We start from the raw sequence: 26,467 nt of genomic DNA, 5'->3' as shown, positions 1-26,467 counted from the left end.
GCCAATTTCAGATATTGCATTAGTTTTCAGATACAATTCTTTTTTAGATAATTAAAATCACTTTTTGTCGTTTGCTGCCTCAGTTAGAAAAAAATAATTTCATTAAAGGTTATGTTTAGAGCATGATTAGGCAGCTAAATGAGCAATGAATGTAATGTTGGGAGTAGATTTTCAGCATGTACGGGGTTAGTTATTCTTGGTGATTATGTGTGATGTGTTAGCTGTAGCAGTTGCTCTTTAGTGTTTTGTGACAGCCTTAGCAAATAGAGCTGTTTCCCCCAAACCTTCAGTGCAGTGAATCCACCACCATGGTGCATTCATGTCAGATCAGGCCAAATTCAAGATCTTGCAATCGAGGCAGTTATTTGCTTTGAGCAGGTTACTTGGCAGCAGAAAAGAATCCACTGTAGCTGCGGAACAGTTCTGCACTCATGGGTTGGGAGTGGCTGGTCACTCATGATGGCTGGGTGACGGACTGATGGTGACGGTCTTGATAGAAACAAGATGTGTCCGATGAACAGCCCTTCATGCTGGAAGACTACGTAGCCATGGAAAAAGTGTGCTGCTCTGGAACTGTGGTGCCAGGGTCTGTCCAGTCTAAAGAAAATAAAAAGAAACTGGACAGGTCGCCCTGGGGTGGCCCTCTCTTTGCAACCCTCTGACAGAATGCGCCTAATTATTGAATGATTATTGCTGATAGCTCATCGATGGGTAAATTTTGTGGGTAATTTCTTCTCACAAACCGGCGTTACAGCAAGCGGAGGGATATATATGTATCTCCGCATGTGAAACAGCCCTGTGGATTTAGATGTTGAGAGTATGAGGACCCCAAGCTCAAGCTTTGCAGTGCTGTAGCAGTGTAGCAGGACTCCTCTTGGGGGGGGGGGGAAGAAGTGTATTTGTTGATCATGGGCCAAACTAGCTGAGACAAGTTAAGGTGTGTGGAATGTGCCTCGCACAACTTTTTAAGCTTCGTAGAAAGCTGGAATGGATCATTGTTGCTTTGGGGAGGGCCACAACAGTTTAGAAAACGCTGCCCATGAAATACTACCATTTTCCAGACTCGAGGAATACTGAGGTGCTAAGTGTGGATCATAGCTGTTCGCAGAGTCAAGTAGAGGTGTTGCCTTTGTGGTCGTATTGGCTGCTCTTTCATTGGTATTAAGTAGCAGAGCTATTAATCACAGCCATATCTCCGAGGCCAATACGAAAACAGGCCAGGATTATCTTTACCAGGACCTGCCTACGGGCCAGTTGGTTCATACCCAGAAAACTAAGAACTGTGCAGTAAAAATGGGACTTAAGAGGACACAAAAGTGACACAGTGGTTGTAGACATAAAACAGCTGCATAAATTACCTGGAATAGAAACATTTCCACTCATGATGGGCGAGATTTCATTTTTTATTAATGTGAAGGCAATTCATCTTTTTAGTAGCTATGTTTAAATGAATGGGTTAGTATTACATGGTATTAAAGTATTTGACAACAGTTTGGAGTTTAGTTATAGTTGGTGCAAATGTTAGTGCTGCTAGCTCTAGCTGGCACTCAATATGATGTGTCGATAATAAAAAATCAACATCAGCTGATATGTGCAAAGAAGCATTTGTACATGGTGGCTGCATTTAAAGACTTACTCAATGCTCACTCTGCAAAAGTGGGTGATGAAGTAAACCAGAAATACGTTGTTTAATTACCATTTAAATTCGCATGTTTACCATAGACTGGACCAGCATTCAAAAGTTTGTGAGGCAGTCTTGGAAGATCAAAGATCATTCATGCACCAATTCCTCATCCAATGTGCCAAGAGGCAGTAATCTTTTACCACATTGAATTATCATTGGGCATAGTGATAGGTTTCAAAGTTAAAAAAATTTAGAGTTTCACAAAGTGTATTAATCACAGGCCTAGAGGAACACATGGGTACATGTGCAGACAAGAATAAATAGAGCATTGTCCGCTGTTCTAAGTGTACTTGCAGTTCTTTTCCTGACAGAAACTAAATGTCAAAGACTTCACACACAATGGTACCAGCTACACTGTCATGCTCATGCACAGAATACCCACCGAGGAATGTGCAGTAGAGTTATATAGACTGCTGTAGCATGTGCTGTTTATCCTTGTGTACGCTAGTATGCTAGTAAGCCTCACATAGTAAGCACTAGCATGAGTCCCAAGTCATGAGCATGTAATGCAGTGGAAACCACTTGCATTATAAACCTGGACCACATGCGAATAACCCTTTTGAAGGGCACGGAAGAATCGAAATGAGTGCACATATAGCAAATCAAACAGTCTCTCACTAGCAATGAAAGTGCATTTATAGGCATGAAAGCTGAGAAATAATGAACTTATCCTGAACTTTACGTCTTGGATGATGCGATCGTTAATCTCTGACACAAAGTTTGCTTCAGACCGCAGCGTTTGAGCATCTATTTCGCATGCAGTAGGTGTGGGGTTCGATCCCAAGTGCCATCGGGTACCCACCGGTGATACAATGGGTACAAGCTTTCTCTTGGCCTGGTGCTTAGCTTCTTTAGGGCGAAATGCTTGGAAAATGGGCCTTTGACCCTATCCTGAATAGAAGAAAACACCTTGCGCCACGGTGTTCTTCGGCGATGCCCTCACGCCATAAAAATTTGTTGCTGTCTTAAAGTGTGCTTCAGTAAAGTTGTGCATTTTATTTGTAAAACATGATGCTCACGAGGAAGCATTCACTCCACTTTTCGCAGATTCACGCCGCGAAAATGTCCTTCTGTCTTACAAGTATCGAAGCAGCACTGCAAATGATACATAAAGGCTTTTGCATACAAGGCAACCTTGTGAGCAACATTACACAAGTCACGGAAGGAAGTTTGTGTTGACTAATAGACAATGCCAACCTCATATCTGTGAAATTAAATTTTTGCCATAGAGGATTCTGATCACATGCTCTCAAAGTGCCGTGTGGCCAAGGCTGGGAAGCTTATAGCTACCAATTGGTTGTATGTATAGCAGTAATCAATATCCGGAATCTACTCCCAGTAATGCTTGAAGTTCACACTGAGATTAATATTGCAAAAAAAATTAATTGGTATAGCTTTATTTAACCTAGGCACTCAGGTATCAGGCTGCAAAGTAGGAAATAGAAAATTGTTTTTTTAGAAAATTGTAAAAAGAGGATCGTATATACAAAACTCTTAGACAAACTCTTGAAAAAATGAAGCTTGTTTTACTACTATAAGCAGTTCCTGTACTTTTTTCAAAGCTTTGAGAACCATAGTTTATAGCATAGTTTGTACAGCCGCGGTCAAAAATACGCGGCCCACGGCTCCGGCGCAAGGAGCGGATGCGGGGCCGCACCGCGGCGCTGCTACCTGCGTCGGGCGCTCAGTGCGAGGGTGTAGAGAGTAACGACAAAGCTTCGCCCTCACTCTTCCCTGAACACGCCACACGGCTGATGAATGTTAAGTGCAGCGTTCAACTGTTTCCCGGCGGACGTTCCGTACGAAAGAGGGCTCTGCAATGCATGCTGCGTGTGACTTTCATCGCCTACTCGGATATCTCGTATTCCCTATGCACAGAACGGCTACGGCAGGCGCGCGTTCTGCAGTTCGACTAAGCGCGTCTGCCTGCGAAGCGTCCAAGTTCGGTTCGCATTCCATACTTACGCGCGTCTCGCGTCCTGGTACGCCGGGCTCCAGTGCCCGGCGCTGGGTCGGGTTAACCCCAATTAGTAGCTGGAGCTCGCTCCTTTAAAAACGTTAATTCAGAGCTAAAAAAAATGTAAGCACGTTCCTGCTGCAACGAAATTACGAGTAACACACTACCAGAAACAAAACAGGGCTTCACCGAGTTCACAGACCGGGCTTCTGACGCGACAATAACTTGTTCTGCGCTATTTCTTGAGCACCGTAATGCCCTTGCACCAAGGCTCACCACGCATGGGCGCGTGGGGCATACGAGAGCGAAGCAGTATCGAGGCGGCAACGGCGAGCCGCGCGCACTCCCCTTCAGCAGAACGCCGCACTTGACATTTATCAGCCGTGTGGCGTGCTCAGGGGAGAGTGAGGCCGAAGCTTTGTCGTAACTCCGTGCACCCTCGCACTGAGCGCCCGAAGCAGGCAGCAGCGCCGCGGTGCGGCCCCGCAGCCGCTCCTTGCGCCGGAGCCGTGGGCCGCGTATTTTTGACCGCGGCTGTACCTAAAACTCAAGGACCATTTAGGTGCCGTTTTTTGGCCAGAAGTGTTGGCCATTAGGAGGTTAATTAAATGCTGAACACTAGGCATTAGGAAGACATACAAACTTGTATAGTGTTAGTGCCAAATGTGTCTTGCCCTTATGTTTCATCTTAACTCGTTCCCTACAATGCCCATTGACCATTGTTAGTGGAGAGAACAGCAATTTCAAGCACTTCTACACCATTCTTGAACATGCTGTGGTATCTTGCTTGAAGCTAGAAAACTACAGTTTAATTTTCTTTTCATTTTGTCTTTTTGCTGCATGGAGGTTAAGAATGGCCATATCTGCCAACATGGCACGTGCCCTGAAACTTGGTGAATCTTGTGATTCAGCTGTGTCCTTGGTTGATTTTGTTGACGATCTAGATAGCAGTGACTCTGAAGATGCTGCCTCCTCATCCGACTTTAGTTCACAGGGCGAAGACCTGAAGAACCAGCCCAGAACATTGGTGGCAGCACCTCAGTTCCTTATTTGGGCCCATGTCGCATGACTCAGTGGCCGTTTTGTAAAGGGTATTGACATTACCAGTGTTATTTGTGACATTTGTAAGGTTTCCATATCATTTAGGCAGGTTTTGATACTGCCTGCATGTGAAGAGTTTACCTAACTGTTTCGCCCAGTAGCATGCCCAATGTAGGGCCTAAAATGATTGTTTTCTAGCCAGAAAATTATACGAGCTAAAAGTTAGATTTTTTCAGTATTTGTTATTGGATAGGCAGCCATTTTATGTGTTCCAAAGTTTCTTAAATTTTTTTTTTATTTTCGGATACAAGCATATCTTTACAAGTTTTGGTCAAATTTTATTTAAACCTTGATTTTGCAAATAAAATTCGGTAATAAGACGTGGTGCACTTTAAAAGTGCACATATTATTCAAAAGTGCGCCGAATTGATTTTGTTTTTATGTATTGCATTAAAAATTAAGCCTCAAAGTTCTTGGATAAAAAAAGACAAAAACCCACGAAATGTCCTTTTTCCCATAGTAGGAAAAGAGTTAAATCCCTTTTGCTTTATCCATAGCATTAATGAAAGTGTTGATGAGGCATAGGTGTGTGGCTGTCATGTTATTTATTTGTTTTCTAATGCTCCCCAAACACAGGTCTGTTGCTTCTTTTTATTGCAGCATGTTTGGAGTCTTTGCTGCCCTCTATCTGGTTCTTCTGGTAGTAGTGCAGTATTTTGTTGGGGACTATAATTCGCATGGCGCCAGAACTGCCCCAGACTCATTAGAGGACGTCTTGACTGCCGTGCCAGTAGTATGTTTTGGCTACCAGGCAAGTGACTCTGTTCTGTTTTGAACATATTGTAAAGGATGAAAGTTTGGTGACCGTGTTGTAACTGTTGTTCTCCTTGTCACTAAAAAAAATGGCAGAGGTAATACTAAAGCGTTTTCCTACACCGTGCTTTACAAATTGGACTGAACTAAAATCACATTGCTGTGAGCTATGCCAAATCACACTCGTAACTGGCCTTGACAGGTAGTTGTTTGTGACCGGTAATTGTGTAATTGCCTTGACAGGTAATTATGTGTTTGCAACAGTTGTGCCCTGATGCAGGAAAGCTTTGCCAGCACATGCTGGTAAAGTGCCAAAATCTGAATGTTGAGGGCACTGTGGTCATGTTACATGTTCTTTGAAGGGCTTTGTGTGGAAGCCATCACGAGTATAGCCACTGAATTTTTTTGAAGCACACATTAGAGGTTGTGAGGGAATTTTGAATGCATTTGTTGTCTAGGCAACTTGAGGAGCCATTCAGTTGTAACAGTATAAAAAAAAACATAAGACAGGCCACTGCATGCATTCTGATTTTCGTGTGTGGCTATGCAGTGCCATGTGAGCTCTGTGCCTATCTACTCATGCCTGGAGGACCGGAGGTTGTCAACATTTGCCAAATCTGTGCTGAGTGCTACTCTACTGACAGCACTGTTGTACACAGTGGCAGGAGTGTTTGGATACCTGACTTTTGGCCATGGTGTGGCTAGTGACATACTGGAGCTCTACGATGCTCGTCAGCCACTAGTGCTGGTGGGCATACTGGCCATGGCACTCAAGATCATCACCACCTACCCCATCCTCATCTTTTGTGGCAGGTTTGGCTTCAGCTTTTTCTTTTTTTCCTAGTTTCAACTCCTGTGAAAACTCTTGTGAACTCTTCCTTGTTAAAGGGGCACCGAAACATAATCAGTGCATTGTTTTGCCTGTTGGTTGCATAAAATGAGTTATAGTGATGCTATTAGCATCTGTCATACCGTGTATACTCCGGTTTTTAATATTTTAATTAGCTCGCAAAAATGAATTCATGGTGCTGACAGTGTCACCATACAGTGGCAGTTTTTAGCGGTGGATATGACATCACTGTGCGGGAGCTTGATGATTGGGCAGACAGTAAATATACTGAAAATTGTGTTAATAAATAAAGATACATTTTGTCACGTTTTTGCGTTTTGTATTACATCAACAAAACAAACTTGTTTGCCTCAGGTAAAAGCGCTGTAAAGCAAGTAAAACAAAAATACACCTCCAGAGGCTGTGGCTACTTTTTGCATTCAAGGACTTTGCGCCTCTTTGTACACATCCTGCGACTTAGCACACAACACTTATGGCTACTCTCTATGTATTAGAGAACGGCTTTGCGAAATCGATCCGATCCAGCCATTGCACTCTTCAAGCGTTCGTTTCGGGTTCAAGGAAGGATGCAAAGAAAAAAGCCATTAATTTCACATTTAGCAGTGCGCATCATCAGCTTGTGGAGGATCAGCGAGCGGCGGTGCCAGATGGCACCACGTTCCCGCCAACAGCACGTGCGCCTTGCTTGCCGTGACCAATCAGCGCGTTCCTAGCGGCGGGCCATGGTAGGCGTAAGCAGTAGTGGTATGCGCTATGCTAAACGTATCTAGTATCTTGCACAGGCCGTCACTCCGTCACAGTATCTCGCATTCAAGCTCGGATCTAGTTTGGATCCATAAGTCAAAAAATGTCACTAAACAGTGTTCCCTTCTGCGCCGTCGACATGACGATGAAGCATCGCTGGGTCAGCTGGGCGTTCACGTGGTTTTTTTAACAATGAAAACGGCGCTACCAGCCTTGGCAAGAATGAATTACAACGATTAGGCAACCATGGTGTGAAAACTTCCGCGGCATGCTCAGATAGACTGCTTTGATTGGTCCCGCCCTGTGTCGTCACTGGGAGAGTGAAATGGGAATGGGAAGCCACGCGAAAATCAAGTTGAGGGCAGCGTTTTGTTTGCTTGTATTTTAAAATTTCTTCTTTGGATAACTCCTGTTCCTATGCATCGATTCCTGTAATTCTTTTTGAGTCGGCATCTGTGTGACATAAAGAATCCATCTGAAGTATAGCCGGCATCCGTTCAAGCAATGTTTCGCAGCCCCTTTAAGTATTAGTAGTACCTGTACTTGTTTGAAGTTAAGGGCTACACGCTTATGCAACAGCTGGCAAAAGTTGCACCCTGTAGAATAGTACTGAGTAGTATATAGCATACAAAACCATACATCTGTTTTACATGTGCATGTGTATGTGAATTTTACTACGCAGCCATTAAAATTACTCCAGAATGCGCATAAAAGTATAGAAAACATTCTGTGCAAAAAATGGTGCTGAAGCTGGTATTTGAACTAAGACTTGAGGCAAAAAAAAAAAACAATTGTGGAGGGAGCCTATAAATAATTAAACTAAAAGCATGCATATCATGTTACCTACCTCTGCAGTCCAAAGTATAAGCAAAAGGTAAATAAATGTCACCCATGATAATGAGGCAATATTACATCTGGCAGCAGAATTTTCAAACTGCCCTTTTCTATTCAATTTCATGATGATTGTTTCATCATTGTTTTGCTTGGCTTTTGTTTGCTTACATAGGAAAAAGCATGCTATAACAGTGTTGCCAGTTATAGCTCTGGAATTGCGACAATTGTTTCCACTGAATATTTTTAGAACGCGCATTTTATCAAGGCCTGCATTAATGTGTGATGCAGTCAATTTCTGCTAGTTCAAAATAAGTGCTATCAACTTTTCTATTAAGTTGACTTTAAAGGCCCCAGTGGTTGCCTATGAATTTAATGAAAGGGATTGCCCACCATTGCAGACATAAAGTATCTGATATTGGTCAATTTGAACTGAAGAGAATTGTCAGTGGGTTGATTACAACTGCTGCTGATCGGGCTGAGCACACTGACTTAAGTTTTGCTGCTAGGGGTGGATTTATGGATGGCTCTTGGAGGGGTGGTTGGAGGGGCAGTCCTATTACGCAATGCATTTCTGTGACTTCGCGTTAAAAAAAATGTGGTTTTGAATGGTTTTTCAGGAACAGTGACCAACCGCGGCTGAAGTGCACATGCACTTTGATCTGCAGAGTAGATTTTTTACGCAGAAGACAATGCTTACCAGGCTTTATGGTACATATTGAGATCACAAGATTGTTTGTAAAGTGGCCAGTCTGCCGAATTCACATAAAGGCTGCCATTGATGGTATTTCAAGTGTATAAAATGTCGAACACACTCTTTAATTGAAGCTTCATACTACTTTCAGCTGATTTTGAGTGCCTCAGCTAAGGTGAACTAACAGATGACTGTATCTTGTACTGTCATTGTAAGCTGGTTGATAAGCAGCTAATGCAGTACAATTTTTTGCAGGGGTGGATTTATGGATGGCTCTTGGAGGGGGTGATTGGAGGGGCAGTCCTATTCTGCAATGCATTTCTGTGACTTGGGTTCTGTGAATGCAGTTTTGAATGGTTTTCATATAGAAAATTCCTTCTCTTTCGTAAATCCTCCCCTGGAGTATGCAAAGTCATCATCTGGTTTTGCATGGCTAAGCACGTGCACACATGAGAAAACACTTGAAGCTGTATTTTTTTTGTTATACACTACAGTTTATATCATGATATGTTATTTCTTGTAATATTGTGTTTTGTCATACCGAAAAATGTCCATTCGGCATTTTATCCGCATTCCTGCCTCTTCTACATGACATGCAGAACAGCAGTGGATGATCTCTATGGGCAGCTGCGTGGTCTTGATGAAGATGCTAAACGCAAGAGCGAGCTCCTTCGCCGCACAGCAATTGTGTCTTCGTGGTTTTCGACTACCGTTGTCTTGGCCTGCCTTGTGCCAAACATCAGCATTGTCATCCGCATGATTGGCTCTCTTGCTGCTACCTTCATCTTCATCTTTCCTGGTAAGTACAACATGTGCTATTATGTACTTTACCTCAGTGAAGTACACAGTGATTATTGGCTATATTTAAATGATTCCCTCTAATGGTGCTTTACGTAGTATTGCTCTTCAGCTCTTGCATAACAAGAGTGGCTGGTGCAATACCTGATGAAGTGGTGAACAGTGATGTGCGACGTCGTCAGTAACCGTTTTGCATGATATGTCAAGAGTGGAAACAAATTTGTCATGGTGTTGTTTAAGACACGAATAAGTTTGATGTTTCAAAAAGAAGCTAGACTGAATTACCTAGTCATTTTAGTCTGTCGAGTAGCTTTTGATTAAACGTCCCGGCTCCCACCTTTTTTTGAACTCAATGCTGAAGGTAGGAGGAGTCAACCAACGCACTGAGTGCCTTTCAGCCAGTCCCGTGGCGGCTTCTCTTTTGCTTTTATTTTGTTTTTTAGGTTTCTGTGAATAAATATTTTCAGTCACAGACAACGTAGCCGCAAATTAGGCCCGCAGAAATAAAAATATGCGTGGACTCCTTGATTTACGTATCACTCCGCCGATGGCAGAACGGCACTCCACGCTTTGGTTCACTCCTCCTACCTTTAGCATTAACTAAAAAAAAAAAGGGCGGAAGCCGGGACATTTATTTCGATTTAAGTTAGGAAATCAGCCGCACAGGGCAATAATTTGAAGTTTCTAAGAATGCTCGGAACGTGTAGATTGAGTTACCGCGGTAAAAAGACAAGTTTAGATTCCTCTTTGGTGCACCTTTAAGTTCCTCTTGCCTTCGTGAAATTAGGGCTCCTGGGTATGCAAGAGGAGCCGCACTGCAAGTCTCTAAAGCAGACCCCTTGGGCTGTATACTTTTGACGAAGACTGAACATAATTGCCATGTCCAAGAGTCCGTCTTACTGTTAATATTTCTTGCACCTGGATTCAGTTTGTAAATCTGAAACAAAGAGCTGTTTGAGGGCGTGACTTGAATATTTTACATGCTTGTTGTCCTGGTATATTAGTGTAGTGTGGTTTGTTGACACAGGCATGAAATGATTGTAGGACAGTCGAGCCCACTTATAACGAACATGACTGTCATGCAGATTGCATTTGTTTCATCCAAGGTTCGTAGTAAGAGGGCTTTCTATATTACATCCAAAAATACAAAGCCACACAGACACAAGGGGCATTTATTTCTTACAGAAGTTCCTTATACGTGTCTGCTTCTTCAAGATAGACCCTATTATGGTACTTTTCAAGCTCACAAGCATGGTCATGTGCTGCTCGCCGGGACACTTGCTGCTAACAAGCTGCTTTGGAGATGCAATATAACTTAATTGTGGTTGAAGCGTTCACGGCAGCTGGGGCTAGGTCGGCCTCCTCGTCATCATCTTCATAATATTCTTGGCTGTTGGGGAGTGCTTATACTTCACACACTGTAGCTTCGTCGGTGTATGGCTTTGCGATGCTAGCACCATCACCTGCGCAAACCAAGTCATCCTAAACAACTTCATATTCAGCCAGCTTTGCATAAATGACACATTGCCGCAAATCCAAGTATGTCTGAACTCGTAGGTGTTAGACTGCGTTCTCTGTCGTTCCCGGGTGCATAGAGCCTTCCCTGCTGAAGCAATTCATGATGCACTCCACAGCAGTCAGTTCCATCCAAATGGCTTTAAACATCGGCACATGGTCTCTAAGTCGCTGGTCGTGTCATTCTTATACCCCTCTTCTAAACTTAATGCCTAGCGGCACACTCGTTGAATAAACAAGTGTCGTTTGTCATCCAGGCCCTTGTGTGGAGCTGTAATGTATGAGAGCGTGGCTCATAAAATACCTCAGCTGCGAGACTTGCCCATAACAAATGGCAGCTGCCAGTCACTGCTGTCCATGCACATGTATAGAAGGACGGTAACACGAAGCTGGGTGTGCTTCATACCAATGTCGCCTACCAAGGCACACATTTCAACGGCCACGTCTGGCAGTTTCGTCTGCATTGTACACATCATGCCTTTATTACTACTTTCTCGAGTTGCCACATTATTTTCAAGGAAGAAAGAGGGTTGCGTCACAGGGACTGGGAGGCGTTGTCACTGCCCCTACAGGAGGTGCGAGGTTTTCGACAGTGGGGCCGAGTTTGTGGCACCTCCTTGTTCACTGTAACCGAGTTGTTTGGCCGCACTTGTTCACTGTATTTGAGACACAGTGCCATTGCTGTAATGCATATTAACACAACAGCATTAAAGGCCCCGTTCTCCAGAAAATCTGGCATCGGCATTGGCATTGTAAGCAAAAAATTATGGGCATGCCTCTGGCAGGTGGTTGTCAGAGATCAACCTAGAAGGCAGGTAGGCCACCTAGGTCATGTGACCTTGCGGCATCATCACAACCTGCCCACCGTGGCAGGTGGCAGTTAAATTATTGATTGGTTGCTTGGGAAGAGCAACCTGGGCCGCACAAGGCCCACCGCTGAGAGCACCTGCCATCGCAGGGCAGTGGCGCATTGCTTAACTGCTGTACCATTGCGCCAGGAGGGGTATGAGGACTCCCAGGGATTTATGAATGTAAAGTAGAGAATGACCTTTAGCATATATGAGAATTAACCCATTACGCTATCGCATCATACCCTTAAGATAGAGCTGAAGTGTTCTCTCCAATTTTTTTGACGGTAGCACCATCTTTTTTCATAATAAGTGAGTGTTTGTTATAGCTGCGGCTGTTATAAGTGGGCTCGGCTGTATACAGAATGATGCAACATGGTGTTTTTTAGTAGTTTGCATGCTTTTTTTATTTTCTCATGCTAGGAAGCTTAAGTATGTGAAGGCACATTTTCTTAACAAGCTTCAGCCCTCACAGCTTTGAGCATTTTGATTAGTGTTTTGTTAATTTAAACATGTTTAACTCTGAGAAATTACATTCTTTAATTACCTAAAGCTCCTGACTGAAGTGCTTAAATTATGTGAACAAGCTCTTCTCAAGTACTACGCACAAGTGCTGCCCTGCATTGTATGTGAAATTTAACCTACTAGGAAATCAAAAGGCTTGATAGATGGCTACACTGCCATGGAACACACATACCAAGCTGCTGCCATCTGACTTGCACAGTTCTCAGGGCAGTGAACATTGTCCGTTGCTCATGGTGGTTGTTACGAAGGCATAAAGGCTACATAAAGGCTTTAAGATTGCATTCAGACCAGTAACAGGACCATTAGGATGATCTTGTCTTATTTATTTTTGACTGCAAAGCAGAGGGTGCTGCACCATCATGTGGTATATTGAAGCTTTCGGCTGCCTCTGGAAATTGTCATGGACCACCTTGGAACTCCATTGAGTCCAAATTGCTCTGAGCCTCGAATGTTATTTGTGAGAGTGTCTGTGTAAGGCCACTCTAACACAGGTGAACTGCACGGTTAAACTGCCATGCCATGGAATTGAACAGCCTTTTAAAAATGCCTATTTGTAAAGGCTTTAACTCAGGCATTTCCTTCTGGTTTTGGTTTAGCTGCATATTCCTGAGTGTGCCCTCTACCTCTAGTGCAGTACTATGCGGAAATCTTATTTATTTTCATGTATTTGTGCTGTGGGTAAGGTGCATGTAATTACTGTTTAATTATCTCATTGAAAGCACAATGATTGCTGGGCTTAAAATGATTGGCATCTTTGCATCCCAGAAAAAAATCTGAAATGCAGAATTTCTAAGCATAAACTCTATACTGACTGTTTACCTTCCGAAATCTGGCTTCCACAAAGGTGCTTCCATAGCTGCAGCGCAGCTATGCTGCATGCTGTCACATTATTTTTGTTCTTTTCTTTCTTGGCGCTGTTCAATGTTGCATTGCATTGTTTCTCAGTTCTCGGGCTGACATTGAGAATGTTTCCTCTCCCCTTTTCACCCAGGGCTGTGTCTGCTGTTTGTCTCTGTGAAACTGGACAATTCATACTACTTTGCCAAGACGAAGTGGAAGCTAGCAACGGCAGTCCTGTGTGTGGCACTGGGCACATTTGTCTTTGGCCAAGTGCTGACCATGTCTATAATGGACATTGTTTTGGGCCATGGGCGGGCTGCGGACGTTCAGTTGTGCACAGTGCCAAAAACAGAGCGCCTGTTTTCATATTTCACGAGGTCTACCTTAAGTGACTGGTGACCGGACCACAGTTTCTCTAGCCGACTGGCCGGAAGACGAATGCATAAGTGCCGTTATGGCTTGAATAGTGTGATAGAAAACTATGGCAGACTGCCTACTGCCTCATTCTATGGACTTCTCCATGCTGCTCACATTTAAGGGACTATAGGCCCAACAAAGTGACTCTAGATCTACAGAGTACCTTTCAAGGATGTCAATATATATGATTTCACCAAAAGCAATGCTTTGTACAGACATGGAATTAATTGTAAGAGACCTTATTATTTGACTGCACTAAAAAAATGAAATACTCGGAAGTTGAATCTATAGTCCATATGAGCAGATCTTAAGGCTGATGTCAGGCCTCAAGTAATGCATTGAGTACTATATGGTACCAGTGGTGAGCACAGTGAAATTACTATTTTTTCCTTGTACCTTGCTGTGGTCACCGTGGAAATATGCTACAAGCTAGTCTTGCAATATTTTGATATTGTTTTTATGTGCCTGTGACTTTTTACACATGTCATTGCTTATTCTGAGGTTACTTAGGTGTGACATTAGTTTACTCACATTATGTGGTAGATTGTAGTTTTATTTTGTGTAATGTGACTATACTTGTCTGGAGGGGTGGTGTAGGATACTTATGGTCTGGCCTCTGTGGATAAGATTAATAAGCATCCCTCTGGTGCTGTTGCACTGAAGAAAAGTATGAATGTTTGTACTTTTTCCATCCCATAAAATGAATGTGTGTTCCCACTAGCCAAACAACGATTAAGGTGCCACTTTCACTAAGTTGTTTTTTTTTTTTTCAGCTTAATAGTAGGCAGTAATGTATATACATGGTGTCATCTTTTTGTACTGCCACATTGGCAGTACCAAAATAGTGTGGGGACTCAAGAAAGACAAGCTTTTATATTTTTTAATTTGCATATACAGCATGTTTCGCAGTTAAGCAACTGCCGTAGAATGCTCCTCACAGCTAAACCGGTGAATTGTTCGAACTCGAATTTCGCACAGAAATGGCATTTGGTCGGCAGAATTGTTTTATACCACATTTGTTTGGAGTACTTGCCTGAATCAATAAGAAAAAGTCGGATATTTGCATCGTCTGCAGCGATGTTGAAACGAAACAGGCCAATTTCGCAGTGATTGCACCGGTGGTGCCATCTCGTTTGTTGGCCGTGGAGACAAAGGACGTGAGGGAGTGTTTTGCAGAAGGTTTGATGATGATGTGCCACGAAAGTCTTCAAACTTAGTGCAGTTTTGGCCAAGCTAAGCTTTTTGTGATCACTGATAAAGCAGTTGCTGAAGAGTCTTTAAACCACCTGCAAAAGACCTCCATCCTCACCTAATCTCCACGGTCGACCAACGAAGCGGTGCTACTAGTGCAACCGCTGAGAGAGCGGCCTATTTCGTTTCATCGTCGCCACAGATGATGCGAACATCAGACTTTTTATTGATTCAGGCAAGCAGCCCAAAGAAATGTGGTATAAAACAATTCTGCCGACCAAATGCCATTTCTTTGCGAAATTTGAGTTCGAACAATTCACCGGTTTAGCTGTGAGGAGCATTCTGCGGTACGCATTTAATGACGGAACGGTTTGTACATGCTATAGCCGTTTTATTTTAAATTTGCCACATAATAAAACGAACTCCTGAGCTGTCTTTCTTTAATCTTCGTTTTTCTTGTTACATGATTACTTATGAATATGCTACATGGTTCGCTGTCCAGCTCGCTTGGGACTGCTTTTTATGGAGTTGTCACAGTTATAAAGAAGCATTATTTACCCAAACTTTATTTACCCAAACTTTATTTACACATTATTATTTGCTCAAACTTCTCTGCCTTCATTTTTAGACTACCAGTGGGACTGTGCGGTATGTTTGCTGTTGCCATTTTGAATTGAGATTATTGTAAGTTGCAATTATTGTATGGTGCAGTTATGGTGGCAGCTTGGCCAGGGACGTGCAACTTATGTGCTTTCAGTGGCTCAGTATTAAGTTCATGAGAGCTATAGATTTTGTGCCTGTTTAACGAGGAGAAAACAGCTTCTTGCCTTTGTATGTGCACCCTTTATGTGTACACTTGATTTTAAAGTCTTAGCATATTTTCTGCCAAAATTTTATTTGCGTAAGTGCTACTTTAAAACACATTTCCGAGTTGCATGCTTCATGCTTTGCTCTGAATGCATACCGTATTTACACGATTGTAAGTCAACCCTTTTTTTGAAATTTAAAATTCCGAAGTGGGGGGGTCGACTCACAGTCGAAACGAAACCTTAAACTGCCAATCAAAGCAAGAAAAACGATCTTATCAGGGACGCTACTGCAAGGTTGCAAGTTTTTGTTTGTGCTACGGCTCCAAGCGTAGCATTCAGGTATTCCGCGGGCTTTTTGGCAAGGATTTTTCATTTTTTACTTTTACTGCGCACACTGTTACCCGCTGCGATAGTTCAGTGGTTAGGGCGCTCGGCTACTGATCAGGATGCCCGGGTTAGAACCCGGCTGCGGCGGCAGCATTTCGATGGAGGCGAAACGCAAAGACACCCGTGTGCTGTGCGATGTCAGTACAGCACGTTAAAGATCCCTTCACTACGGCACCTCGTTCTTCCTTTCTTCTTTCACTCCCTCCTTTATCCCTTCCCGCTGAGATTTGAGACAGATACTGCGCCATTCCGTTTCCCCAAAAACCAATTTCGTTTCATTTCACTCGCGGGAGTATCAATAGTTAAGGAAGGGCCGCTGTACCAATCGCGGAGTCTGCGCCAGCGCCCGGAAGTGTCGCTAGCTGATGGAAGAGCCGTTATTTCAGTTGGTTGCGTAACACGGCGGCTAGACGATTATACGCGTAACAGTGACGCTTCTGGGGAATGCCGATGTGTGCTGCAAGAGCCGATGCCCCGACACCAATCACTTTTTAACGCGACAGCGTTAAGGAGCTCGTGTTGCAGAAAAGCCAGTGTCGCCGGCATCGGCGTCTTTGGCCGTGAGTGAAAAATGGCGCATCTTGGTGGATACCTGAACCGCGCTGTAAGGGAAGGTATTTTAATGCGACAGCATTAAGGATTGATTGATTGATCAATTATTGGTCATTGATTGATTGATTGATCGATAGATTTTTCCTTCCCTTACGGCGCGATCCGATCCGGGTGTCCAGCGAGATATGTGAGACAGGCGTCCTTTCCTTAAATTGTCCAAGGGCCACGCGTTGCGCCGAATGGGCGATGGTGTTCCCTGTACTTCTCAGCAACGCTGCGACCTTAAAGACTAAGCTTAAGTGTCCTCCAATTTTTGTTTGGTGGTGCTTGGAGTGTGCTTCGCCATGAGCTCTCCAGGTTCGAAAAGCATTCGGCGCTCATTCACTGCAGCGTTCAAGAGGGAGGCCATCATTTGCGCCAAACAAACCAGCAACGCTGTGGCGGGCCACAAGTTCGACGTTTCTGAACGGTTGGCGCGGGAGTGGCGGAAGCAGCGAGACAGAATTTTTGACTGCGACTCCAAGCGAAGAGGTTTCCGCGGGCCGAAGTTGGGACGCTTCCTGGAGCTGGAAGTCAAGCTTGCAGCTTATGTCACCGAAATACGTGATCGGTCCCTTCCACTGACATGGAAAATGATCACGCAAGAAGCCCGGGTCTTCGCTGCGGAAGCTGGGATACTCCGAACAGACTCTAAAGCCAGTAGGGCTTGAGCTTCGAAATTTATGACGAGGGCTGGCTTCTCTCTTTGTCGGCGTACTAGTGTATGCCAGAAGCTCCCTGCTGCTTACGAGAAGACAGTTCTCGCCTTCCATAGGCACTACCTCAAGCTCCGCGACTCGCGGCGATACCTGCTCGGCCAAATCGCCAATGCGGACCAGACTCTCGTCTACTTCGACATGACGAGCAGCACAAGAGTGAGCATGAGGGGAGCTCGCGAGGTTAAGCTTCTCACGACAGGAAATGAAAAACTTCGGTTCACTGTTATGCTATCATGCTTGTCAGATGGCACAAAGCTCCGACCGTACATCGTCTTCAAAAGGAAAACCATGCCAAAGGAAATGTTCCCGAACGGTGTGATTGTGCGAGTGAATGAAAAGAGCTTTATGACGGACGAGTCCGTCCGAGTGTGGCTTTAGAAGCCAGGGGCATCCCTCAAAGATCGCAGTCTGAACCTCCTTGTGCTGGACTCATTACACGGCCACCTTACCACGAAAGTGAAGGCAAGCTACGAAAAGAACATACAGATAAGCTGCTGATTCCTGGCGGTCTGACGGGGCAGCTGCAGCCGCTATATGTTGGCATTAATAAGCCATTCAAGGACTTGCTCCGGCGTGAGTATAACGAGTGGCTGGCGGCGGAAGGGCGGGAACTTACGCCAACGGGGCGCGTGAAGGGAGCCTCCTGGCGGCTGTGTGCGGGTGGGTGATTTCCGCTTGGGCGGCCGTACCACGCGATGTCGTGGTGTGGTCATTTAGGAAGTGCGGGCTTTCCATGGAGGGCGATGTGCTGTGGGACCGCAGCGGCGACGACGACGACAGCAGTACCACTGAAGATGACTCAAGTGAGGATGAATAGCCCATCTATGCAATAAATTTTCGTTTTTGAGCACGTCCACCGGTGTTTTTTTTTTTTCGGACATGCGATTTGGGGGGTAAACTTATATTTGCGTCAACTTTTCTTTTTTTTCGGACATGCGATTTGCGGGGTCGCCTTACATTTGAGTCGACTTACAATCGTGTAAATACGGTAGCTTAAGTGCGATTCCAGGGATTTTCCGAACATATTTATGTAATGATTGCATCATGCTTCCCAGAGCTTTCTTTGTTCGTTCCAGTAATTCATTTTTCAAATAATCCTAAAATAATTTGAAAATAGCAAAAGAACTGAGAACCGAAGCCAAAATTGGGCTCTGCAGCCAATGGTGTTTTGTTTGAAATAACCCGGATGTCACAAAGATTATCAGTTATTTCAGTAGAACTTGTCGGGCTAGTTGGTTCATTATAGATGCAAAGAAAGAACGAGACATAGATGGCGAAGAGGAAAAGACGTACACAAACGTTTCGCCTTTTTGCTGTTCATGTCTCGTTCGCGCAGTTCTTTCTTCGCATCTATTATCATTTAAACTTTCTTGTGTGTATTGAATGGCTAAACTAGTGACTAAGTGATGATTGCACTAATGAAATGTCTAAAATTACTAAAAAGTAAGTCATTTTTCATCAGTGAATGCAAAGCTGGAATTAATGGGCGAATACTGTTGGTGTTATTACAAAAATTGCCACAGAGGTCACAACAGGGCGTCTTTAAAAATTTATTTGTACAAGCTACAGTAAGCATGTTGAAATGGATAAAGATTGCAGAGCATGCAGAGGTGCCTTTAAAGCTCTGCCATGCTCCACTGTTTCTTTTTTTTTTTTAAACATGGTGTGTGCTTATGTACAGCCTTCTGGATATTTAATAATATTGTGAGAGCATCGACTGTCCAGTGCTGTTGCACCAGAAGACAAAGGAGAGGAGAAAGCATGAGAGGGCAAGGGCATGCCCACAATTCCTGCTGCTGGAGTGAGGGCCGTCTACTAGTCTGTACTGATTAGTGCAAAGCAACCCCTGCCCATCATCGGCTATATGTATCGGAGCCCCAAGAAGCTGCCATCATTTATTTTTTACGCTTCATGTACTGCGAGTGACACCTGAAAAACCACACATGTGCGATAAACAGCCTAGCATGCTCAAGAAACCTGTGGCAGTTGTTGATTACAAAAAACTAATTGTAGAGGACCCTTGATATCGGTGTATTAATTTTGTTAAAAACTTTCGACATGCTACCCGTAAACTCAAGCGGGGCCCCTAGTGTCGTGCTTGGAACATTACACGTTTGCATCAATCCAGAGCCACAGACGTAGCAGATAGAACTTGAAACAAACGCTCTCAGAACTCGTCTATAAAACTTGGCTTTGCGGGGGTTGCTTCGCATGAGGCAGAACAGCCAAGCAGACGATGTTCGCTCTAACAGCATGATCAGTGGGCATGCTCGTTCCCTCCCCCAATTTCTGCGCTGCTTTGCCTCGGTGCCGCTTCACCGGGCAGCCGACGCTTGTGCGGTGTTATTAAAAATCCGGAAGGCTGTGCAGCACATCATGAGAACAAAATGTGTCCGCTGAAATTTGTGATGTCCCCAAGTTATATTGTACAGAAAAGGCAGTAAAATTGAATTTAATAAATGAAATGACAACGAGGCATAAAAGCTTTTTTTTTATTAAGGAAACACACTTTTTACATTTTCCTGCTGGAACCAATGGAATCATCATTCAATTGTGTATTAAAAAAGGCCCCGATGTCAAGCATGAGAATTGCCTTGCTAGCAATCTTGTGCCGAAAGATTTTTTCCTAAACATGCAACAGGAGTGGAGAATTGAAACTGCATTATTTAGCTATAGCTGTTTCAATTGGAGTGGAGAATTGATATTGCAATATTTCACTTTGGCTTTTTTCATGACTTGAATTTTCACCTCCATTTTTTACTCCTTTGGGAGCATTACCCCATTTGCCGAGGCTGCAGGCGGTTTCATTTCCTTGAGCAGTCATTTTCCTTTTTCCCCGTTTACCCCCTCTCGCATCCCCAGCCAAGAGTATTTTGCTGTAATCATGCCATTGTGGAGCTGTAAGCAAGAAGTGAGACCTCACTTTTGCACTTTGTAAGTGCTGTGTGCTGCATAGGACTGTATAATTTGGCTGATATACTACACTCACATAGGCACAGTTCTCCCACTGCATATGATAATGTACCAAACTCAAGGGGAAACTCCACATCCCTTTAAGTTAGTAACTATGAAAACGCGCAAGATCTGGGTTCCAAAACGCATGCACAGAAATATGTTTAAGCTTTGCTTTCCATTGTTTAGTGTTGTGTCTTGGGGAATAGTGCACATTTAAGTATATACATCATAGTTAAGAATCAGTATGTGCAATGTACTCTTGTACTCTATTTTTTATCATTTATACGCAAGAATTCAATTATGAAGCAAAATAAAAAATTGAGGTTTTCCTTGACAGTAGATTTTAGGAGTTTTAATTTTTATTTTTGCATATACACATCACACTTTTAATTTCCTATATACAGTCAACACCCAGTGTGTAGCCTGCAGGGCTCAATTCTAGCTGAAAAACAGTTCTTACTAGATAGCCTGCACCTAGTATATAGAATCACATTTGGCATTTCATGTTATATTGGACAATATTGAAAAATAAAATGTATAGTGCGTACCTGTCTGCAAAGCCAAAAGTTGTTACGTTTAATTGCATAGCCCATGGGCTGTATACCGGAATTCACAGTATGCACAACACTAGACTCGATAGCCAATTTCTAGTGTTAGGTTCTAAGGATATCTGCAGTCTGCATGTTTTCATTTTTGCACTTGCGATAATTCAAGTGAACTTTAAAATTTTGATGGCCCATTGAATGGATTTTTGGCTGATTCATACTTTGCTTTCATATGGTGTAACTGGGCCTGAAGAATGAGGCTTCTGCATGCGCAAGGAGGTGAACATGGACGTGTTTGGCACTGATTAATCGATGATGTGGTCTTGTTTGAGAGACTCCAAAAGCCCCTGAAGGACACAGAAAATGCTGCAGCTCTAACAGCAGAGCTATGACAAGCCATTTTCAGTTATTGTATGGCTATATATAGCCATAGCCATGGTTTTAGCAGGACCAGTGCATTCTCCCTCATCTTTTTCATCACCTCTGACAGTGTGTATTGAAAAAAGTTCTTTTTGTGGAAGATAAACAAGTCTAAGTAGATTGAGCCAAGTTAGTTATGAAGAACAGTACTTGGGCAGTGAAGCTGAGTATTGCCATTAGTGCATTGCTCAGTGATTTTAAGTTGAAACCTGAACTAGCAGCAGCTGGAAATGTGTCCTGTGGGCAGTCATGTCCACATAAATTATTACTGCGTTAGCGTCGGAGAGGTCAGCGCAAGTGGAAATGGAGGCCACCGAAGGTCAGTAGCCAGTGGCAGGTGGCAACCTGCCCACTGGGCTACGAATGAACTTAGTATACTATAAGAACTTAGTATACTACCTCGGATATAAGAACTTTTTTAGTTCGTTATATCAGAGCCACCTCGGACAGAATGACCTTTCTTGTGTTAACTTTGGATATAGTGAATCTTGGTATGCTTTTCAGACATACCGTAAAAACCGGAATATAGGTCGAACTTCTTCCAAAAAAAACATGGTCAAAAGTCGACCCCCGTCATATACCGGTCATTGTGAGGCATCGGCGCGCCGCCGCCGCCGGCGTTTTCACTCGGCGCGCCCTCTAAATATGAATATATTTTTCCCCGCAAATCTAGCTGCGTGTAAGATCTGGTTTTGTCTTGTTTAATTCTTTTCCCTTTCTGAGGCATATAATCGTGTCAAGGAGTCAACATGTCAAGTGTGTTGCAATGAATCAACACAAAAGCAACCCTGCTCTCCTCGCGTCTATGCATGCGTATCGTCACCATACAATGCAAAGTGGCATTCCGAAACTTCGTCAAAAGCGCTGCATGGCACAACGAGAAGAAACAACGGTTTCGGAATGTCGAGATCACGACTTGAGGGTCGCAGGCACTGTGGCTGTGGGTGGAATCAGCAATATGACCCAAAACGGCATCGATGTCGTCACATATCTCGGCTAGAAAAATGTTCACCTGCTGCAAAAAATATTTTCTTTTTTTTTCAGGAAAAGGTCTTTATAAGAACAGTTACTTAAAACAAATGGTGATTAATATTCAGTACAAGTGATTTCACAAACTGTCCAGAGAGAAATGTTATAACATCCACTGATTGGTTGACAGGTAAAGGGCTGAACCAAGCAAAAGTTCCCTTTCCCCTGTACAGGGTAGCAAACCGGTTAATCTTCCGGTTAACCTCCCTGCCTTTCCTCCTCCTCCTCAAGCAAAAGTTGGTCATAGAAGTGGTCTGTTTATTTTTACCTAAAGAATATTTTTTTTTCTTTTTGGGGAAAGGAAATGGCGCAGTATCTGTCTCATATATCGTTGGACACCTGAACCGCGCCGTAAGGGAAGGAATAAAGGAGGGAGTGAAAGAAGAAAGGAATAGGTGCCGTAGTGGAGGGCTCCGGAATAATTTCGACCCCCTGGGGATCCTCAACGTGCACTGACAGCGCACGGGCGCCTTAGCGCTTTTCCTTCATAAAAACGCAGCCGCCGCGGTTGGGTTCGAACCCGGGAACTCCGGATCAGTAGTCGAGCGCCCTAACTACTGAGCCACCGCGGCGGGTAAATATTGCATAATTGGTTTTGGGGGAAAGGAAATGGCGCAGTATCTGTCTCGTATATCGTTGGACACCTGAACCGCGCCGTAAGGGAAGGGATAAAGGAGAGTGAAAGAAGAAAGGAAGAAACAGGTGCCGTAGTGGAAGTCTCCGGAATAATTTCCACCACCTGGGGATCTTTAACGTGCACTGACATCGCGCAGCACACGGGCGCCTTAGCATTTTGCCTACATAAAAACGCAGCCGCCGCGGTCGGGTTCGAACCCGGGAACTCCGGAGCCGAGCGCCCTAACCACTGAGCCACCGCGGCGGGTGAATATTGTATAACCACAATCTCATTTAGAACAAGTGGAAATACGATTAACATATCGAGTGTTACGTGCGTCGGTGCCGGCTTAGCAATTCTAGACGAATTCGCTGACTGCGCAATGGAAAGAAAAATACGTGTACAACCGAAGGATAGAAAAAAGAAAATTGCGACTACGACGCAGAAAACTAGAAAGGTTCTGCACGTGCGTGAGCAAGAAATATAGAAACACAATCAACATACGCGCTTGTGATATGTGCCTAATTTTTTAAATATGGCGTATAAAAAAACCAGATGTACAGAACATTTTGCATTTCTCTCACCCTTCAACCCCTGTGTATTTTGTATTCTGAGCCCTTAGTACGAAAAGCCCTAAAATTTCAACCAGTTTAGGAAAGAAGGCTGTAGTGAAATAGCTGCTTTTTACTGCTTTTTACCCGCCGCGGTGGCTCAGTGGTTAGGGCGCTCGACTACTGATCCGGAGTTCCGGGGTTCGAACCCGACTGCGGCGGCTGCGTTTTTATGGAGGAAAAACGCTAAAGGCGCCCGTGTGCTGTGCGATGTCAGTGCACGTTAAAGATCCCCAGGGGGTCGAAATTATTCCGGAGCCCTCCACTACGGCACCTATTCCTCTCTTCTTTCAGTCCTTCCTTTATTCCTTTCCTTACGGCGCGGTTCAGGTGTTCAACGATATATGAGACAGATAATGCGCCATTTCCTTTCCCCAAAAACCAATTATTATTATTGTGGTCGATACTCGTGACGTGTAGCGAGAAAATGCCAGGCCTTTTGCCGATAAACAACTGCAGCGGCGACTCCACATTCGCAACTGCTCCGTGTTTACATCTGTGAGAGCCAGCGCAAATAGACCGTAAATTTAGTAAAATGAACACATACCTTGCGTTTCCGGCACTCCCAACATCATGCTGTGCACTAGTTCTCGAACCGTTGGGCTCGCATCGAAAGAAAACTGGCTGGCGCGATTCATTTCGGGCGATGCGTCCAGGGGCGCAAAAACGTGCGACGCACGTGGGAAAGGCAGGAAAAAAACAAACCGCGCATGGAATGCTGGGAGTATCCGGATCCGGTCTCCTCTAGCGCCCTCTTCAGGGCTTTCTTTGCACTAAATGCTCCCGAGGGAGCACCCGTATTCCATTCGCAAAATGGGAGGTAGCGATCTCCAGTGGAGCTACGCGCTCCGAACGTGATCCGACGGAGCGCCCCTGATCTGCCATTGGAATTCAACATTAGATTTGTGGTTTAGCTTTGCACGCCGCCGCCGATGAATAACCAAGCGCCATGGCGCCGCCGCTCGAAACCGACACGGCGCACACCTCTAGTTGCAAAGCTATTTTGGTTAGAGGCTGCTTTTTAACATCGTTTCAAAATGAGCGGAAGCCGTCGCCTTCAGGAAAAACGCGATTGAGTACGCGGAAGCTCACGGCAGCCTGGCGGCACAGCGCGAATTTGGAGTGTCCGAAAAGTGCATTCAGTACTGATGGAGGCAGAAGCTGCGTATTAAAACTTGCAGCAACCAGCAGAAAATATTTCGTGGGCGGACCGCAGCGTATCCATAATTGGAAGGAAAGGTCGAGCTGCGTGCAAGATCGCTGCCTGTGACTGCCGAATGCACCCGCGTGAAAGCGGTAGAGATGCGGACCGCAGCGTATCCTGAATTGGAAGGAAAGGTTCCCAACAAACACAAAACCTCCTCAAAATCTCTCAGAAATATCCCATCAGGACATTTGGAATGTCCCCAGGAGGTTCTCATTTTTCCCGAAGACGTCCAAAAAACGTCCCCACAACTAGCCGTGTCCGAAAAGTTGTGCGTCCCAGGGACAGCCCCAAAAGGTTAATGCTAGATTTCTCGGCTCTGGCTCAATGAAATTTCATTTTCATGCAGACTTCAGGCATCTAAGTGCACATATGTGCCAAATTTCAGGCACATGCTTACGTTACAAGTGGTGTAATACATCTGTCAACTCGCGTGAATGCTTGCTGGCTTGGCCATTTAGACTTACCTGTTTACATGAAATGTGCTTTAACAAGGTGAAAATTTGGGCTGGTTGATGCACGATCTTGTGACGGGAGCAGCGCAGCACGAGACAAAGAGAGAGGCGGGACACGACGCGAATAACAACCACATTTTTAATGCACGTTCGTCGAATATATACATCTCGCTCGTATAAGAAGGAAAAAAAGAAGCATGAAAAACGCGTAAGATGTACACGTGGTGAAATATAAGACATCGCACGCAGATAATCAATTTTTCTGTCACGAAGCGCTATTGAAGGTATGCAGACGCATATGTCGCTCTTTGGTCGGATGTTGAAGGCTTCTTCAATCTCCCTGGTCCGTTGATCAAAATACGACGGGATGATCATTGTGTTGATAAGCTGCGGAGCGCATTCATGCTCTCTGCAATGTTTTGCTAATTCACTACTGATGGCGCGCTTTAGGGATCTTTTGTGCTCCCTTTACTACCAAAGATAAATAGCCCTAGTCTAGAGCAGTGGGAGGCCCTCCTGGCTGACTCCGACCCGAGCACACAGCTTATGCTGGTGACGAGGCCTGATAAAACAGCATCCATTATTCGTTGAAACGTCGCTGGAGCCGAGCTCAAACCAAAAGAAGGACTTTGAATTTATAAAGTCCATCCAACTTCACGAACGCTGTCTTCATGCGATCCCACGCATCAACTTTGGTTAGCCGCCTAAGTCCAGAGAAGAAAAGTAGCACGCGTGCCGCAGCTAGTATAGAGAACCGTCAATGCGTGGTAACGGGTAGACGTCTTTTTTTCGTGACCTGGACACTTGGTTAACTTTCCGGTAGTCAACGCAAAATCGTAGACTGCAGTTTTTTTTAACCAAAACCACATGGCTAATACCAGGAACTTCTCGATGGCTGGATAACACCATCCTGCAGCATTTCTTCGACTAGCTGAGCTGTGGCTTCGCATTTCCATGATAAGACGCAGTATGGTACGGTACGATACGATACCAGACCGCATCAAGAAGACGCGCATATATTCAAGCAGTTGGCAGAAAGTTGTTGATATGTATTAAAGATGTAGATCAAGCAGTCTTTAATTTAGGCATCGGCCAGTTTGTCTGATGTATCTAGAGCCGCATAATAGGGGACTTCCATACACTAAGCCAGAAGCACATACTACAAAAGGATCACAGTGATCCTTAGCCTTTTTACATGGCTCCTTAGGCTTTTCGAAAGGATTAGTCATTTTGACTAGTTTTTCCAGCTTCTAGTTTTTCACACTCCCAGGTTTGCTTTGTTGAATCCTTGCTTGAGCCATTATATGTACGAATATACAAAATTATTCCGGTGTGGTCCATCAACTCATTTGTGGACATCATCTTTGATGATATCTGT

The 26,467-nt window shown here is 44.3% G+C and overlaps 1 protein-coding gene across 1 annotated transcript in view; it reads left to right on the top strand.

Moving 5' to 3' along the window:
- LOC144114217 (sodium-coupled neutral amino acid transporter 7-like) overlaps positions 1–19,737 on the top strand; it is a 29,992-nt gene extending 10,255 nt beyond the window's left edge. Inside the window, exons 5-8 of the mRNA XM_077647813.1 lie at positions 5,343–5,493; positions 6,046–6,308; positions 9,214–9,413; positions 13,292–19,737. Of these exons, the coding sequence (XP_077503939.1) occupies positions 5,343–5,493; positions 6,046–6,308; positions 9,214–9,413; positions 13,292–13,539 (862 nt within the window). The 3' untranslated portion in view covers positions 13,540–19,737. The remainder of the gene's footprint in view (positions 1–5,342; positions 5,494–6,045; positions 6,309–9,213; positions 9,414–13,291) is intronic.
- The last annotated feature ends 6,730 nt before the right edge of the window (positions 19,738–26,467 follow it).

This window comes from Amblyomma americanum, chromosome 1 (genome assembly GCF_052857255.1).
Source record: "Amblyomma americanum isolate KBUSLIRL-KWMA chromosome 1, ASM5285725v1, whole genome shotgun sequence".
Lineage (NCBI taxonomy): Eukaryota > Metazoa > Arthropoda > Arachnida > Ixodida > Ixodidae > Amblyomma > Amblyomma americanum.
This window is presented reverse-complemented; position numbering and strand designations above follow the sequence as displayed.